This window comes from Rhinichthys klamathensis, unplaced genomic scaffold (genome assembly GCF_029890125.1).
Source record: "Rhinichthys klamathensis goyatoka isolate OS25496 unplaced genomic scaffold, OSU_Roscu_1.1 h1tg000180l_1, whole genome shotgun sequence".
Classification (NCBI taxonomy): domain Eukaryota; kingdom Metazoa; phylum Chordata; class Actinopteri; order Cypriniformes; family Leuciscidae; genus Rhinichthys; species Rhinichthys klamathensis.
In genome coordinates, this window is record NW_026606708.1 from 2,797,812 (window position 1) to 2,816,515 (window position 18,704).

The window sequence follows — 18,704 nt, forward strand, 5'->3', positions numbered from 1 at the left end:
TAGGAGCCCACCCGGAATGCACACATTTGTCTTCAATTAGTCGATTTTAGGCGTTAGGAGGAAAGGCACGTTTTACACATTCGTTTGATCGACAAGTTGTCATAACTTATTTACTCGGCTAATCAGCAAAGAAATATAAAATAAGGAGTGTAGAATGGCCAAAATATTGCCACTGTATTGCAGTTTTTGTCGGAAATAACTGTTGCATGTATTCAGATTCACACAGAATTAATTTGAGTACGTTATGTTTGGAATAGGGTGTGGCAGAGGCAACAGTTTCGCGAGAGCGTGTTTTGTCACTGTCCCAGAAAAAAATACTAATCAAACTGTAAACTGAATCTCGAAACCTTCAAGTAAGTTACATCAGTATCTTATTACAGATTTTTTTTTTTTTAGGACAGTTTAGTTTCCACTGTTACATTTTTTTCCATCCTGTTAATTTGACATTATAATCGGGAAAATTATATAAAACATCTCTAAATAAAAAAAACTAATTTTTTTTTGTGGTACTTTTTAAAACTATTGTAGGTTTCATTAAAGCAACATATACAGTAGATACATTTTCTTCAAATTGGAGTGAAATGTGACTGGGACGTTTTGTCAGATTCAATCAGCCAACAATTTCCTCAGGACAATAACAACTGGTGGCAAAATGGTGAAATATCAGAACATCATGTTCAGAGATTGAACAGATGTATACAAGTCATGGGCATTACACACATTCCTTTCTATATAAATTCGCAATTCCCAAATCGTGCAGCCCAACTCATAATTTCTAATTATTACAGCAAATGTCAATCTTTGCCCTAATAAAAAGTCAAAAGGTCAAATGTCTCATTTCAAGAGTCAAAACTTCATTCTCAAAACTATTTTGCCAGAAGAAGGGAAATTAAAGACAATAACAACCAGTGGCAAAATGGTGAAATATCAGAACATCGATTGAGCAGATGTATACAAGTAAATTACAAAACATTCTTTTCCATATAATCTCTAAAATAAAGCATTCCAAAGATGGCATAAACTTTGAAACCAGTTTGATTGGGACAATCATCAGTGTTAGTCAATCAGACACTTAAATGTGTTTACACAGCTTTCCTACAGTCAGCCCGACAGAGTACTTTTCTATCACAAAGGTTCAAAGACATAATTTCCAATGACAAGCATTTTAACAGTTCTATGGATCCATCAGAGCCAAACAAACAGATGCGATATCAAATTTATGCTTTAATACAAAACAGGCAAGCTGTTCATGAGTGTTTTAAGTTGTTATCAGCCGACTATTCTCAAAGTTCGATCAAATCACCTGAATCTTGTAATGTTCATGAGCAGCTCGACCCATATGATGAACGACAATCAGAGGTCACTGTTAACGGACACTTTCATGTACATAATATGGTTATCACCGTATAACAAAGATGTCTCATCCAGCCAAAGCGGCGGTACTGGTCCTTATCCAATTATTGCAGTCCAAGCTTTTGTTAAAAAACAGAATCTCATCACAATGATCAGAATTAGTTTTAACTAACATTTCTTCAAATTTGTGTCATTTTGATGCAAAAAACTCTTGTGTTCAAACCCTCAGTAAAAGCTGAAAGTTGCTGAAGTGATGAGGATTAATTCTGATGGAGGGCTGACGCAGATGAAAGCCAAACTGACGTCTCTCACAGCAGCGTTCATTTCAGCAGGCTGGGTTTTCGCTCTGCAGTACCATCAAACATGGACGGAGAAACAGCTCAACCTTCCCGGATCTTCGCAGCAAGGGCAGAGTTTTCCTGACGAATGGCCTTGTAGTCTTCAAGAATCTTCTCTAGATTGCTAACTGTCCTTTTTCCATTCTCAGTCTCAATCTACAAAAATCAAGAAACACATTAAACTGATGACACATTTGAAAAGTGACAATAAAATGATATTTGCTTAGTTTTCACAAATGAAAATGCATCTGAATATTAGATGGTTTCACACCTGCTCCTCAAGATCTCGGATTTCTCTCATGATGGTTCCTGTGTCCTCAATGGTCTGAATTAGCTGAGTGCAGTTCTGAGGGCACAAAAAAAATCATAGAATGATTAAAATAATAATTCGTTTGAAGGACAAGTAGCCAGAATCCTGTAAAAAAAAACAATGACATTAACTTCAGTTAAGTTGTGTAGTTCCGAGATTGAACAGAAGCACTAAAGCACTGCTAATGGTCTGAGCTTAAGGAGCACACACCACCGCATTATGTGCCATTGTTATCTAAAATGTTTTTTGAAGGTACACAAGCTGCTTGTCTTTTGCAGGCCTTGTCACATGAGACAAGAATGTGGTTCAAACACAGTACCTGCATTTCAGGACTAATATATATTTTGTTCATGGACAAATATCAAGACCAGTGACAACACAAAATATATTTGAATGTATATTACATTGATTTGTGGATCATCTTTGATATGCAGACACATACCTCATGTAAGGCAGCCAAGTACTTGTAAGATTTGCGGACAGATTCATCTTTCTTGGCATCCTGCAGTTTGAAAAGATTTCAGTGTTTTAATACTGAATTCAGTGTTTTAAAAACAACAACGATCACTCAAAAAAAAAAAACACTACAACATTAAATGAATAAGAATTTATTTTGAAATAAATAAAAACTTTTCTTCTGATCATAAAGTGACAGTAAAGACATTTATGAACCTGATGTTACAAAATATTACTTTTTTTTTAAAATTCTGTTCTTTTAAACTTTCTATTCAAAGAATCCTGAAAGAAATACCAGTTTCCCCAAAAAATATTAAGCAGCACAACTGTTTTCAATACTGATAATAATAATACATTTTCTTTAGAAACATCTCAGAAATAAACATATTTTAAAATATATTCAAATAGAAATAATAGAAAAATTAATAAATTATTATAAATAATATCTACTGTATTTTTGATTAAATAAATGCAGCCATGGTGAGCATAAAATACTTCTTTCAAAAACATGAAACATTTTTACAGACCCCAAACTTTTGAACAGTAGTGTATAAATGTTGTATGTTATGACTTTTGGACCCCACAATATATAGTACTGACCTTAAACACCAGTTCATCTGTGACAGCAAATGTTCGGTCCAGTTTTCCCGTCAGGCCGTTAATCTCTTTCTGCAAGTCCTTTGTGTCCGACAAAATCTGCAGGGGGTCGAATAATAAGGTCAGAGGTCAATCGGCTTCTAAAGGCATGCCAACTTCAAACACATGTCATGAACTCAGATGAAGTATTTTATTGAGGGCTAGATAAAGGATAAACTCTAACAAAGACCTTAGTGATTTCCTCCTTCTGTTTCTTTATGTTGCCTACAATCTCCAAGATCCTCATGGTATAGGCGGAGCGAGACACATCTTTAGACAGCGTTTCATACTCAGTTAGCTGTGGAAAAACATTAGGATGGGGAGTACGCAAACATGCTGCATTATAAAACCAACAAACAGAATATCATAAGACAAAATAACACTTAAACGCTTTCTTTGACCATATCCTATCCCCGGAACATATTTGATGTTTAATAAAGAGTAATGTAATGCAGCTTATTATATACACAGTTTAAATACAGTTCAATATACAAAGCTTCCAATGGGGTGAGGTTACACAGCTGATATAAAGATGCTGATATGCAGCAGATATAAACCAAGTAGTGGTTGATGCGGACAAAACCTCATGTATATGGGACAGATGGCATACAACCCTTGTTTTTGTTCTTTGACTGGTTAGGACATGGTGTAGTGCTAAATGTATTTCCAGGATGACTGAAAAGCAAGGGGAGGGGTGATAAAATGAAAACGTACCAGCTGCTTGTACAGACTTTCCTTCTTTTTGGCCTCCTCAGCAGACTGTCTGATTTTGTCATGCAGGTCTTTGATCTCTGACAGCTTCCTGGAGGACTCAGACTAAGCGAAAGTTTACACAACCGATCACTTCGTGAAAGCAAACAATGCAGTCAAAATCTAATATAGGGTTGCATGATTAATGGTAACATCGCAATATGGGTTAGTGTGATTATCAAAAAAGGCTGTGATATAATTACATAAATATATGTGCTGTGCGTTTCAGAGTGAAACGTGCCACTGTGTTCTTTTACATCTGAGCAGCTGACGACCCAGTATTCAGTGTCTCAAAACAGCTCATGTTCAGAGTTTGTGGGAAATTTATGCTCCACATCATAAATATCTTCATGTGTTCTGATTTTGGCTCACTTATAACGTATTTTGGAAATGAAACAAACATGCACCACCCAACATCACAAACTTGTAAGAGTTTATAAACCGGCTGTTGTTAACAAAAGAAAAACATTTTTTTTCAAAATAAAATCTTAAAGGGTCAGTTTACCCAAAAATGAAAATGATCCCATAATTTACTCACCATCAAGCAATCCTAGGTGTATATGAATTTCTTATTTTAGCCAAACACAATCAGAGTTATGTTAAAAAATATCCTGGCTCTTCCAAGCTTTATAATGGGAGTGAATGGTAACTGAGATTTTGAAGCCCAAAAAAGTGCATCCATCCATCATAAAAGTAATTAATACGGCTCCTGGGGGTTAATAGAGGCCTTCTGAAGCGAAGCGCTTTGTAAAAAAAAAATCCATATTTATGACTTTATAAACTATAATCACTGGCTTCCTGTAACAGCCGTACGCGAGTCTAATTCCGGTGGAAGAGTGACCTCTGACCTGATGCATGACGAACGCTGAAGCACAGAGGATAGAACAAAACAAAACATCGGTCACAAATTAGAAGTCTAAAACTAGACTTTTTAAAGACAAATGTCGGAGGATTTCGATCAAAGAGAAAAGGAGCTTGAGTTTGTTGCCCAGCCCTATTTGATTAAACCACAGGAGGCATTCAAGCTTACGCTACTCCTACTTCATGGATCGGGTCAGAGGTCACTCTTCCACCAGAAATCGACTCACGCACGGCCGTTACCGGAAGCCAGTATTTATAGTTATAAAGTTATAAATATGGATATTTTTCTTAGAAAAATGCATTGCTTCCCTTCCGAAGGCCTTTATTAACCCCCTGGAACCGTATGATGGATTACTTTTATGATGGATGGATGTGCTTTTTTGGGCTTCAAAATCTCAGTTACTATTCACTCCCATTATAAAGCTTGGAAGAGCCAGGATATTTTTTTAATATTACTAATATTGTGTTTGGCTGAAAGAAGATAGTCATATACACCTAGGATGGCTTGAGGGTAAGTAAATAATGGGATAATTTTAATTTTTAGGTGAACTAACACTTTGATGGTTTAATATTTGAAAATGAAGAAATTAAGACAGCCATAAATATTATAATTGTAATGTTAAAGATGTACTGCAAAAACTTTTATTATTAATTCTTAATATTTTAACATTTTACACTTAAATATTACAATAGCAATATTTCTTATGTTTAATCTTTCCATTTCTAAATAATAATAATCATAATAAAATAATTATAATTACTACAGTCATATTTATATATAATTACAACATTTTGGGCCAAACTGTGCAGCCCTACAAACAAGATAAAGGGAAAATCACATTTTATATCCTAATTGCAGTTATCATTAGAAAAAATAACTTTTTCCCCATAATGTGCAGCCCTACTCATAATTTCTCATTATTACACTTATGCAGGATCAATAATTAGCCTGTTATTAATCAGGGATAATTAACTGAAATGATTAATATCTACATTTTTGGCTGTTTAGAGTGCATGTAAGACTTTGACGAGTGTAGATGCTATAGGGCTGTAGAACACATCAGGGTAACACAAGGTACCTCTCTGTTGCTGCACAGCTCTTTTAGTCTGCGGTGCTCGTCAATCAACGGGACTCTGTGTTTCTCCCACTGAGAGGCCAAATGAACCACTCGTTTAGAGCTGGCCTCTACCACAGTCTACCAAACACAAACACACAGGACAGACGAAAAGAAACATGTCATTACATGTCATCCCAGGCTAGTTACATACGATTTCATTCTGTTTGCAATGTACTGATGTTCCTATTTTTATTTTGCTTTTGGTCATGAAGTCAGAGGGGGTGGTACAGGTTTGTAAGTGGTGTAACTTGTCTACCTGTAACTTGAGCAGGTTGTTTTCAGCGTCAGGCAGTAGGTCAATGGTCTGTCTCTTCATTTTGACCGAATTCTCCTTCTCGGCATTACTCACTTCTTTCTGTTGCAGCTCATCTGACACCTGCAGACATTAATGCAAAGGAAAAAGAGACATATCAATTATTTAAAAAAAACTGCTTCACTTTTTCCCCAATTCACTTTCGAAATCTGAGAATTGAAATATTTCCCTGTATTATTACCGTTACATCACTATGTGATACAATATATGTAATGTGATATAATGTCAGCATCACATTTCATATTATCTGATTGGTCATTACCTGCTGGATGGACACAGTGAGCTGCTTAATGTCTCCGCCCACTTCTTCCATTTGAACTGACAATTGCTGCAACTGTTGCTGCAGAGCTGAAAGGTCTGCTTCCTGCTGGGCCTTTAGGTCCTCCTCTGATTGGTGAGAGCTGGGAAGTGCACTTGCTGCTGCTGCCATCTGCTGGGCTGCTTTCTCAGGTTCCTAAAAAAGAATTGGTCTTTTACTTTAATTTGCCTTTTTAGTTAAGAGCCTTTTTGGCTTTTTAGTTATCTCCAAGTAAACACAATTAACTGGATAAAATATCTAAACTTAACTTTTGGTAATAGTTTTAATAATGACAAAAATAACTTGAAGTTATTCAAGTAGAGATTGACGAATACTGATCTTTTGTACTTTTTGTACAAAAGGGTCCAATGACCAGTATGCATATTTAATAAACAATCATTAGACTGCAGCAATTAAATCATAATAAACATTATGAATTAGTATATAATTGATAAATATTATAATAATTTTGGGTTTATGAATTGTTTTAAAAAACCTGTATTATAGCCCATTAGTCAGCATAATAAACATTATGAATATACAGTATTATGACTATATAACTATGTTTATAATAATAATTTTGTGTTTTTAAAGGTTTATTTATCATTTATAAAGCTGTATTTTAGTCCATTAGTTCATTAGAATAATCATACAACCCATCACAGAGTCCTACTGAGAAAGCATATTATCAGAACTATTAATACTCTCCATGTTTGTCTCAGCCTAAATTACATGACAGCCTTCTGAGGCCTAGTCTACACTAATACATTTTCGTATTGTAGTGTGAACAGAGTATTTGAAAACTATAATGGATTTTTTGTCATGTGACGCATATTGAACCAATAGATTTATACCGCTATTGTGTCTGTTACGTGCTATTCACTTTCAGTGTTACTAAATATATGATACTTTGTACATTAATCATATTGCAGTCCTGCAAAGATGACAGAAACATTACTCGCAATTGTTGTCCTGTGGCAAAACATGAAAGCAGCTGCGTTTTAGACCAAACATATAGTAAAATGGTGACAGAGCGACCTGTGAATGTGAGATATTTTGCTAAATAAAATGATCCTATCTTAAGAATAGCATGAGAACTTAATTTTGTCTTTTCCGTCTGTATCATCTCAGTGAGCTTTTATGAGGTTTAACGCATGTGCAGTAAGGTGAATTTGGCGTTTTCCGATGTTTCTGTGTGGATGAGAAACTTTTGGAAAACGCTAGTGTGGACGGAGAGCGTTGTTAAAATGTACCCGGATTAATGTAGACGTAGCCTGGCAGGCCTCTATTTTTAGCGCGTTTTTACTGCAACCCATCTAAAGTCAGTCAATACACAAAATGACATCATGCATCAGCACTCTACTTCTCACTTAACACAAAATATTTTAGGCAAATATTTCTTTTGGCACATATTGCTGGTACATTTCCGTGTCTGGCAAGCTGCAGTCCCAAAATGTCTACATTTTAAGATAATCTTGTTAGTAACACAGTCATGTCACTATTTTCCATGACATGTACTAAATTTTCCATGACTGAAAAACAGCATTAGAAATGTCAAGATTTTCCAGTGTGTGGGAACCCTGGCACATCACAGTTTGAGTAAACAATCTCTGACAGGTACCTGTGTAAAGGTGAATTTCTCTGTATGGGTGAAGCGTGTGCCTTTGGTCAGCACATCTCCCCCAGTGGAGACACCACCGAATGACAGCAGCAGCTCAGCAAGGTCAGAAGTCGAGCGTGTGGCTCCGTGTGTGTCAGGTCGAGGCTGAGCTGCCGCTCTTAGCTGCTCCTCGATCCGCTTCTGCAGTCGAGCTTTTTTCCTGGATCTGTACTCCTGAAGAGACAAGATAACAAGAGTGAGTTAAACAAACTGAGAACAAGGAATCAAAATGATTAAATAAATCAAAATCTCCAGTACAACACTTTAAATCACCAAATGAAATCATTAACATAATCATATCTCTTTGGTTGAATATTACAGTTTATTTAGAAAATCATGACCGTTTAAATAAACTCTAAATTTTAAATATGCTGTGGTTATTTTCAGACCCAAAACTATTCTCAAAGCACTTCCATCCTAGGCGATAAAACAGAAAGAGACAGAAAAAGGTTACAAACGCCGATAAAGCCTTGCGATTTAGAAATAAAATATGTGCCGGACCCTTGGAGAACTTCCTGGGTTCAGACAATAGGCCAGTGTGTATGTTGGAGGGCAGGTGAGGTGAGAATGTGGAACTAAGATGTGAGAGGGCAGCAGTACAGTCACAGGACACATACACGCTAAATGTCACACTTGTGTGAAAGACATCTCTGTGTTCCATCCTCATGTTGATACATGCCTTTAGCACAGAGACTCGATCAAGGAAAGCAGGGCGGCAGCAAAAATATTTACATGCTAATGTTATTGTTGTTATCAAGACAGGGTACCTAGACATGGTGCCAGAGAGATGTCATGCTGAGGCTATAAAAAAGGCTGTCTGTATGAGTACACTGAGCTGAATTTAACTGAAATGCCTGAACATTTTACCCATATGTTGTTCCAAAGCTTCTTTTTTTAAGAATATCTGGTCATTTTTCAATATAAGGAAAGTGAATGAAGAGTGGAGCTCTCAAACTTTAAAATGACAAAAAAATGCATCATAAAAAAGCTTTCTGTGAGGAACTAACAGCCGTGAATGAATCATTCAAACCGATTCAAACCATTATTTTATCATTAAACTTAAAGTCCCACTCCGATCATATTTTGAGCTATTTTTAAACATTCCCAGTGGTCTTTAAATTATGATTATGCCATTTTTAGCCAAAATCACAAAACCTGTGCCGTTTTCTGGGACTTCGCTTCAGCAGAGCGGCAGTTGCTCATTAGCAATTCGCCTCTGCGTTGTGGGCGGAGCCGTTGGCACGGAGACGACCCTCCCCCTGCCCGTTGCTGAGAGCTCTGTCTCTCCTGCTAGCTTACACCCCAATACCGGTGGGGCAACAGTATTATATACACGTTAATTATTATTATCCGAAGTTAATCAAAGTTATCACCGATCACCGATCATTATTTCACTCCAAGACGTCGCGTGTGGAGACGCCCAGTGGAGTTACTACGTCACAACTCCAGTCTATTTTAGCCTGCATTTTAGCGTCTGCTACTGATTCACAGCCATTTGAATGTAGAAATACTCAGAAATACAACTTTGAGCTTATTTTTCTCAAGATATGTCCTCTAACATCAGAAAAATGCCACAAGAACATGTTAACACCTAGAAAAACATTATTTTCATCGGAGTGGGTCTTTAAAGCTGCAGTCCCCAGTTTTTCCTCTTTGTCGCCATCTCTGTTCGAAATCTGCAATTGCAGTCATTCGCGGAATTATCAACTTTACGCGAGTTGTAGTTCGACACGGCACAGCGCGGATGAACACAATGTTTGAGGAAACTGTGAGGCTGTCAATCACCGTGCCGGTGTCGATACTGGCATTCAGAATCACAGATTATTCTTTTTGGAAGTATGACCAACATAATAATTTTCACCGGAAAATGTCATCTGAACAAGTAACATCCAATTTTGTTCTGGTTCTGACATTGCAGTAAATCGCGCTGATTAAATCTAAAAATCGCTTATCATCTCGCAAAACCGTGCAAATTATACTTTGTTCTCAAATTGTTAATGTTAACAAAGTCAGCATTGCGTGACTACATTTAATGCCCTTACGATATTTATCCTTGTTTTCGCATGGGTCCGGATGTAGTCTCTTTTTTTTCTGTAGCCACTCCGAAGTCAGAACGAAGTCTTTTGCATTTTACACCGGGTGAATCTCTGTCACTGGTGATTGTCGTTTGAACCTTTCTGGATCCGCCATCAAATTGATAAGTTTAATTATATCAAGTGCTGTGAGAAAAGGCTATAAATCTCCACCTCCAACATCCTCACACGCAATATAGCCTACTAGCCAAGACTCCTTCTTTATGTATACAGATGTGACGTAATGACGCAAAGACATGCTCGAATCTCCCGCGGAAATCCAGCAGTACCACTGGAATTTAAAACATTATTACAAGCTTACCGCTTTGAATCGAGCTACAGCAAGCAGATAGCGTTGAACACTGGCTGGTTATGTATTTTCTCAAATATGTATTTTGGATAATTTTTAACCCAAAAAAAGCTACAGACTGCAGCTTTAAACAAATCGTTCATTCACAAATCAACATTGTTAAAGAAAACTAAAACTAATAAATAAAAGTTTGGTAATTGAAATAAAGTGTAAATTTTAAACCGAAAAAACATTGACATTTACAAATGTTGTCTTAGCAAGTAACTGAAATAAAAATTAAAGACATTTAAAAATATAAAAATGATGAAGACAACAGCTCATAATAAAATGTATATTAATAAACAAAAATTTAAATGAACACCAAAAAATAAACAAATTAAACCTATTCATAAAATACAATAATAGTAAATAAATAAAACAAAAAACACTGATGAACGCGGACGACATGGATACCTAGGACAGATGTCAAAATTATCACTGAACAACAACTTATATAATAATGACAGAATCAACATTTTTGGCCGAACTCTCCCTTTAAACATGAAGGGAAATAGAATAACCTCAGGTGTAAGTCTCGACAGGAGGCCTTGGCTGTTCCATTCACTCTCCCACTCCTGAGCGGCACTAAGTTCAGAGATGTGGTTCTCCAGGAGGGACGCTGGCACTGAGGCATGCTGGGAAGGCTGGGAGGTCACAGGCAGCAAATAATTCCTCCAGTATTCTTGCACCTCTGAGAGAATTCACAAAGAAACATCAAAGACAATGTTAGCTGAATGAGTCATAAGAGGTAAAATCATTTTGTCAAATTCCTTAAAGGTGTAGTCACACTTCTGGGGCAAGTGGCAACAAGGGCAATACCACAATGTTTAAGACATATCACAGCAAACCCCTGGGTTAAGTAAGAGAAACTGAGCATGCCTTTAGTCGGTTTCCTGGAAGAGAGCTTCACTGAATATGGGAGGCTCAGCGGCTGGGCGTGGAAACTATGACATGGGCCGGAACTCTGAAATTACATTCACACACATTTGTCAGGTAGTTAGGCAGCATGGAAGCAGTTTCACCTCTGTAACTGTACACAATGTATCATGGCAATATTTCAAATTTAACCATTACTATAAGTATCAGTCTTGTGCCAATTCATTTACTTTACATACATTATTATTCTTGTATAATATATAATTATATAATGCTTTTATTCGGCAAGGATGCATTAAATTGACCAAAAGTTACAGTAAAGACATTTATAATGTTAGAAAAGATTTCTACTTCAAACAAATGCCGTTCTTTTGAATTTTCTATTCATTAAAGAATCCTGAAAAAAAATATCACTTTCCTCAAAATTATTAAGCAGCACAACTGTTTTTAACATTGATATAATAAGAAATTATTCTTGAGCAGAACTCAGAAATCAGCAAATTAGAATGATTTCTGAAGGATCATGTGAAACTGTAAACTGGAGTAATGATGCTGAAAATTCAGCTGACCCCAAAATTTAGAATGGTAGTGTATAAATTCTTCAACCATTTCACCATGATATGAATATTTGTAGAGTTACTAGAGTAAAGGCCCATTCATACCAAGAACAATAACTATGATGATAACTATATTATCGTCCACACCAAGGAACGATATAGTTCTGTTAATTATAAGCGTGCGCTGCAGTTATGTTGTCTGCCCCTTTAAATCCGGGTGCTCTTTAAAGAAGGATGGATTATGAATGGCTGTCAATGTTTTTATTGTTTATCATCTAGAAAAATTTAATGTGAAACTTGATTCCAACGATAATGTTTCTCTGTATCGTTATAATTGTGGTGTGGACTCTGCTATTCTTTTACATTTAGAACTACATTTTAATCGCTATAGTTATCGTCCTTAGTGTGAACAGGCCTTTAATGTATTTCAAATCTAGAGTGCTGCATAAACCTGGTATTTCAAGGTGTAGGCATGTTGTGGTACCTGTGTTTTACGATGAATGGGGAGTCTACAGGACGGAGGGAGCCAAGGCACTGACAACTGCGCTCTAATTTGGGCAGCGATTGCTCTTTGCAACAGCGCAGACTTCCCTAAGAGAGGAGATATAAATGTAGACGACAATCAGACTATTCGGAGAAACTAGCCTCATCAATAATTTTCATTTAATCCAGTAATCAGGAACAACATGTGATACCACAATGGCAAAGAAACAAAAAAAAAAACATGTTTGCGATAGTGAGTCTGAACCAGTCTGCAAGCATTCCCACTGAGTTTATGATTGAGTTAATTAGCTATTACCTGAAGTTGACTGGATACTTTCAAAGATAATAAAACATTTGAATGCAATTCTTATGCAATCAAGATTGTTAAATGAATGAATGTAGGAGAACTGAGGGAGAAAATAAATTATTTCTAGTTTATTGAAGAAAGCTGGGTATAATCAGCACTTTAAGCTGTTAGATTAACACCCTAGCCTAGTTAATCACATTACCCTTTGATCCCAGCATGAAGAACACAGCCCAACCACACCACTTCATTATTATTACACAGCCAGAAACTCATCTTGAGTGTGGAAAAGTCTACAAAGAACACTTTCCTGAGTCAAACCAGATTTAATATTAGGTGAATCATTGCAAATCACTATTACGTCAGTCATTATTGTGTAGGGAATGATAATGAATGCGGATTGAAAGATACTCAGGCAAGTCTTGCTCCTTCTGGTTGGTATTTATGAAGGTCTGTGTTACAGATTTCTCAGAACTCAAAATTGCGCAAGAAATTGAGAAATAAAGTCAGACTTGTGAGAGAAAAAAGTCGCAATTAGCTTTTTTTAATTCTGTGGAGGAAACGGGCTGCCATTCTTTCAGAGAAAGAACTAGTCGCTAGATTTCAGTTTTACCATCTGTATTTCAACTGGTAAATCGTCGTTAAAGTCGCAATGCTACGCAAGTAGTGACTGATCATTTATTCAGCATTGTGATGTACTTTTAAGTGAAACTTGGATAAAATGCAATTATCGAAAAACATTTAGGATGGGGACTTGGTTCTATTCGTCGGTTGTTGGTTGGATGGAGGGAGATCTGAATGCAAGCTTAAAGGCAGGGTAGGCGATTTGCTCCAGAAACATTTTTTGTTATGCTGGTTGAAAGTCTCTTCACATCCTGATAGCAATCACTAAGATAAGTGGTCTAAATGCATTTATATATTGTCTGTGGAAGGTGTAGGACCATAAAATGTTCATCCAGTCGATAAACACAATGTCCTACCTGCCTGTCAACGTACCGTATATACCCGAATATAAGAGAGCTTTTTGTTTCCTTAAAATAGGATGAAAAATGGGGGGTCGTCTTATATTCAGGGTCATCTTATATTGGAGTGGAGGAATCGATTGATAGCCTTTTTCTCCCGCACCGTCGACTGACAAGAATGCCGAGGATCTCGATGCTGCGCGGACGAGCTTGGAAAAAACGAGCGTGTATACCGCTCGTTTTGGCTACATTTGAAATAACGAACTTGAGCGCACAAAAGACGCGATATGTGAACAGGGTGGGGGGGGGTCTCTGGTCTCCGTCCGCTCTGGCATCCTCTGAGAACGGAGCTTTTTTCTTGCGCGGCTCGAGCAGAGGGAGAGAGAGAGAGCGGGAGCTGGATCGTCGTCGAAAACGGCCAGACCACCCTGCAGGGTGGTTAAATCCATCCCGTCGCACTCAGGGCAGCCGCAGTCATGGCCAATCAGGAAGCGCATATGTGCCGGTCTCCGCCGACGAGCGGGCCTCTACACGAGGCACAGGTGATGCAAGGCATTTGGAACAACGCCTCGGAAATTTACTCTTAAAATTATTTTCTGTTGAAAACCAGATTTTTTCCCACAAAAATCTATTTTTCCCCAAAAATAAGTCTGGAAAATGGGGGGGTCGTCTTATATTCAGGGTTGTCTTATATTCGGGTATATACGGTATGTATTTCCATACCTTCGCACACCGTGCTCACGCAGACATCACACATCATCTTTTACAGTTCCTCCTAAACCAAACCAACAAGCTTATGCTGTGTTTACGCCATAACTACTGTAATTTGGAAGAGATGGAAACCTGTGACATTATACTCGGAGGGGCACATGACTCGAATTTATGCGTTACAATGGCAACACTATCAACGCCGAAATTAATCTGCAGCAGACAGGTGATCCAGGTCAGTGCTCTAAGTTGTTTATGTTCATTATTATTGTAATGTTATGTGCTTTGAGGCATGAGGTAGGTTAAAGCCGTCTTTCGTCTTGTGACGCTTTGCCAACTCTGCTGTGTGCATTCTAGGGGTGTAAATCGGACAGTTCATCACGATACAATATGATATCGATTCTCTCAGCCAGCGATACAATATTTGGCAATACCTCAAAAAATTCTGCGATACAATTACGATTCGATTCGATTCAGGGCTATATCGATTGATTTATCGATATTTAGATATTAAGTGCCAACCAAGTTTACACAACCAGTTACATTTTTATTAACTCACAAATGCAACCAAAATATATAACATGAACATTTAATTAAACTCTTTGAAAACTGCTCACCCTCTTGGGACATTTACAACAGAAGAGTTCATTTGCAGAAACAGATAACCCTAACTCAGTACTTATTAATTTCATAAATTTCATTTTTTATTATTGTGCATTCCAAGTAATATCAATCAAACTGCAGCTAGGTTGTTTTGATTAAGTAATAATAACTAAAAAAAATACAGGTAACTTACAAAATTAAAGTTCATTGAAAGTATGTTTTTTACATTTTATATTTTTATACTTTGTTGTTGTGATTACACACAATACAGGGAGCTTTTCCCTCACCACTAACGTGCTGCTTTAGCAAGGTTCTGTGAAAAAGTTTCAGCTTTTATTTTTTTTATTTTACGCCCCGAAGAAGATATCATGGGTTCATCAAGTTTGTTGAAATGATCCATCCTCGATCACTTTTAGTCAGCTTTGACGAAACATCTCTCAGTTAGCACATCTTTTCGAAGTGACTAACAGCCTTGTCACCTGACCTGAATACTGGAACCTGATTCGTTAAAATGGACTTATAGGGTTGTGTTCACAAACAACAAGGGTGCTTGTCGATTTCCACTGTAAAACATGAACTTGCGATGCCTTGACAGTGGACTATACTGGCTTTTGTGACAAATCTTGTTTAGGGTTCAGTCAATCTTGTCAGGCGTCTATTTCAGCTGAGAAAATTAACGTTATAAAGGGTGACACATCAGCAGACAGTATGATGAGTAAACGAAAATGCGTGCTTTGGCAGAAATGCGTAGATGGACGTTACGTGAGGATGTGGAGAGTGTCAAAATAAAGGTACCGCTTATCGATATTTTACGTGGCATCGATGCATCGTATCGTTAGATGTTTGATTGATGCATCGATCTAGCCTAGAAATCTAGACGCACCCTAGCGGCAGCAAAAATTATTTTGCAGAAAAGTGTGGTCTAGCAACTCTCCATAGACATTTGAGCTGGAAAAACCAAAAACTGGTCCGGCCAATCAGATCGTGTAGAGTTGGTGGGCGGGCTTAACATAATGACGGCAGAGTTATGATGGTTCCGCGTGATTTCCATAGGTGATTTCCCTCTGCTTGAAAACAAAGAAGATGCTGCTGGCGAACAGCGGTCTTTCGAATCGGCTTTGCCCGCGACTCTGGATGATTTGGAGTTAAGAGAATGTCACTTAAGTCATTCCTAAAAAAGGAAGATGTGTTCAGAGTTTTGACGACCGGATACGGCAAAAGTTTAATATACCAACTAGCTGGTTCACTGGTGGAAAAACGCATGGGACTCACTCAGCCACAGCCGTTCGTTGCTCTGGTTGGTTGTAGTGCTATCCTATTGCGTGCCGAGGGATATTGAAAGACAACCGTTTATCCCGCCCCTCGGATTAAGGTATTCCAATTGTGAGTTCCCAGACCTAACATCTTGATGTAGGTCTGGCTTGCCAGGCTAGCATCGATCCATATCGATGTATTACACCCCTAATGCGTTCATGCGTTTTAAAGGCGGTGTGGCCTGATCTCATGTTTTCAAAGGTAGCTTGCTATTGCTAGCCACTCCGAAAATTGCCAACCCTACCTTTAAAGGGTTAGTTCACCCCAAAATGAAAATTCTGTCAGTAATTACTCACCCTCACGTTGTTCCAGCGACGAGAATACTTTTTGTGCGCAAAAACAAAACAAAAATAACAACTTTATTCAACTATTAATTTCCTTCTCTGTGGGCCTCGAGATTTCACGTAGTGAAACTGTGCAAACCTTCTAGGTTGTACGTCACACGCATCACGCACATGACCAGCGTCGGCCAATAGTGAGCCTACGTGTGACGTGCAACCTAGAAGCTTTGCGCAGTTTCACTACGTGAAATCTCACGGCCCACAGAGAAGGAAATGATTAGTTGAATAAAGTCGTTATTTTTGTTTGTTTTTTTGCGCCACAAAAAGTATTCTCGTCGCTTGATAAACTTAAGATTGAGCCACTGTAGTCATTTGGACTATTTTAACGATGTCTTTAACTTTTCTGGGCTGGCCAGTTTCGATCCCTTAAGAAGCCTATGGAGGAGTGAGCCAGCTCTCAGATTTAATCAAAAATATCTTAATTTGTGTTCCGAAGATGAACGAAAGTCTTACGGGGTTGGAACAACATGAGGGTGAGTAATTACTGACAGAATTTTCATTTTGGGGTGAACTAACCCTTTAAGGCTGAATTTAAGAAAGGGTCCAGGTTTAAGTGGACTAAATACTTGGAGAAGTCCAGCATATGTCACCAGATAGAAGTTTGGCGTTTCACCGGAAGATAAAGTTAAAAATAAATAGGGTGTACCTTCATTTCATGCAGAGTTTAATATCAATAACAAGCATATGCCAAGTACATAAATGAAAAAAAATCAGTAGTCCAAAGTACCTGCAGGCTGGTCAGAGGCCTCTGCACTCTCTCTGGGCAGCTTTTCAACCAGAAACATGAACAGAGAGCGAATCTCTGGTTCATTGCTGTAGAGAAATGTCTGGTAGCCAATTTCCCCTTTAAAGCCCACATCCTAAACATATATAACAACATATATAATAACTGAGAAAAAAGGTTAATTACTGATATTACAATAATAAAACATATTTTCTTGTGTAACATTTAAAGGTTTCTAAATTACATCATAAACAGATTAATGCAATAGTGGAAGATCAACTGCGGTATCTATTGTCTGCAGTAAAAGGACCCATTTATTCTATATGAAAAAACTTTATTCATAATTTATACACAAGGTATAATTGTCCACACTGTAACACATTTATTCAAACTTTTAAAAAACAAACAAAAGTGCTTATTCATCACCAGTAATGCATTTTCACTGATCATCATCAGCTGACTCAGTCAGTTGAGAGAGGTCAAGTTAAGTTTAGCAGGCAGAAGCACGTCCAGGCACCGTGTCTCTCACCTGACAGGCCTGTGCCAGGCTCATCCCCAGTCTGAAGCGGGCAGACATGCCAGGGGGGAGCGAGTGGGACAATCCATTGCCCAGCGCAGGGTCGATCACACGCAGGCATCTCACCACCGCCTCCACGATCAGCTCACTGGTGAACTGCTTCACACTCTGTACATCCTCATCAATGTCGCTGGAAGATGATAAGGTGAAAACAGCAACCACACAGACATGGACATAAGATAAGTTTGGCTTGAACCAAGATGCAAATCACTCCAAAGAGGGAGGAAATGACTTGTCACAACTGAAGAGACCTGTTAGATTTCGGATACTTACGTGCCCGCTTGTCTCAGAGAGTGAATTAAAATCCTATCGACTTCTTCCATCACGGAACGAGATTAGATATAGCTGTTCGACTGTCTTCCGTAACAATATTAAAGGCAAATAAATATCAGAAGGCTTCAGCTAACCCTCAGCATCGCCTTCACTACAGCCTGTGCAGGGCTGCTAACCAGGACGACAGTTCGGTTGCCATGGTTACATTTCAAAACGCAGCTTCAAATGAACCGTAATGAGTTATTTACCACATCCTCCAACAAAACGGCGTACCAAAATAACAGCTTTGTTCACCCAGTCTCTTCAAAATCAGCTTTTTCTGGAGAGGAAGTCATTACCTAGGAGTGTCCGACGCAGTGCATCATGGGACATGAAGTTTTAGACATTTGACACATCCATACTGAACTACTCATATAAAACTCAAGTTCCCGACATTCACAGCGCGTTCAAGTCTCGTGACGAGACCGA

General features: G+C 37.9%; 1 protein-coding gene across 1 annotated transcript; it reads right to left on the reverse strand.

Annotated features, from left to right (window-relative positions):
* Positions 1-834: 834 nt before the first annotated feature.
* ccdc22 (coiled-coil domain containing 22) lies at positions 835-18,606 on the reverse strand. The gene is made up of 16 exons (XM_056261044.1): positions 18,237-18,606; positions 17,916-18,093; positions 17,390-17,522; positions 12,432-12,538; positions 11,394-11,478; positions 11,036-11,205; positions 8,055-8,267; positions 6,398-6,589; positions 6,079-6,198; positions 5,784-5,900; positions 3,808-3,909; positions 3,284-3,391; positions 3,058-3,153; positions 2,444-2,503; positions 1,963-2,037; positions 835-1,847 (listed from the first exon to the last, which is right to left on the reverse strand). The coding sequence occupies exons 1-16, from the start codon at positions 18,284-18,286 to the stop codon at positions 1,734-1,736; spliced, it is 1,920 nt and encodes a 639-aa protein (XP_056117019.1). The 5' UTR covers positions 18,287-18,606; the 3' UTR covers positions 835-1,733.
* Positions 18,607-18,704: the final 98 nt, after the last annotated feature.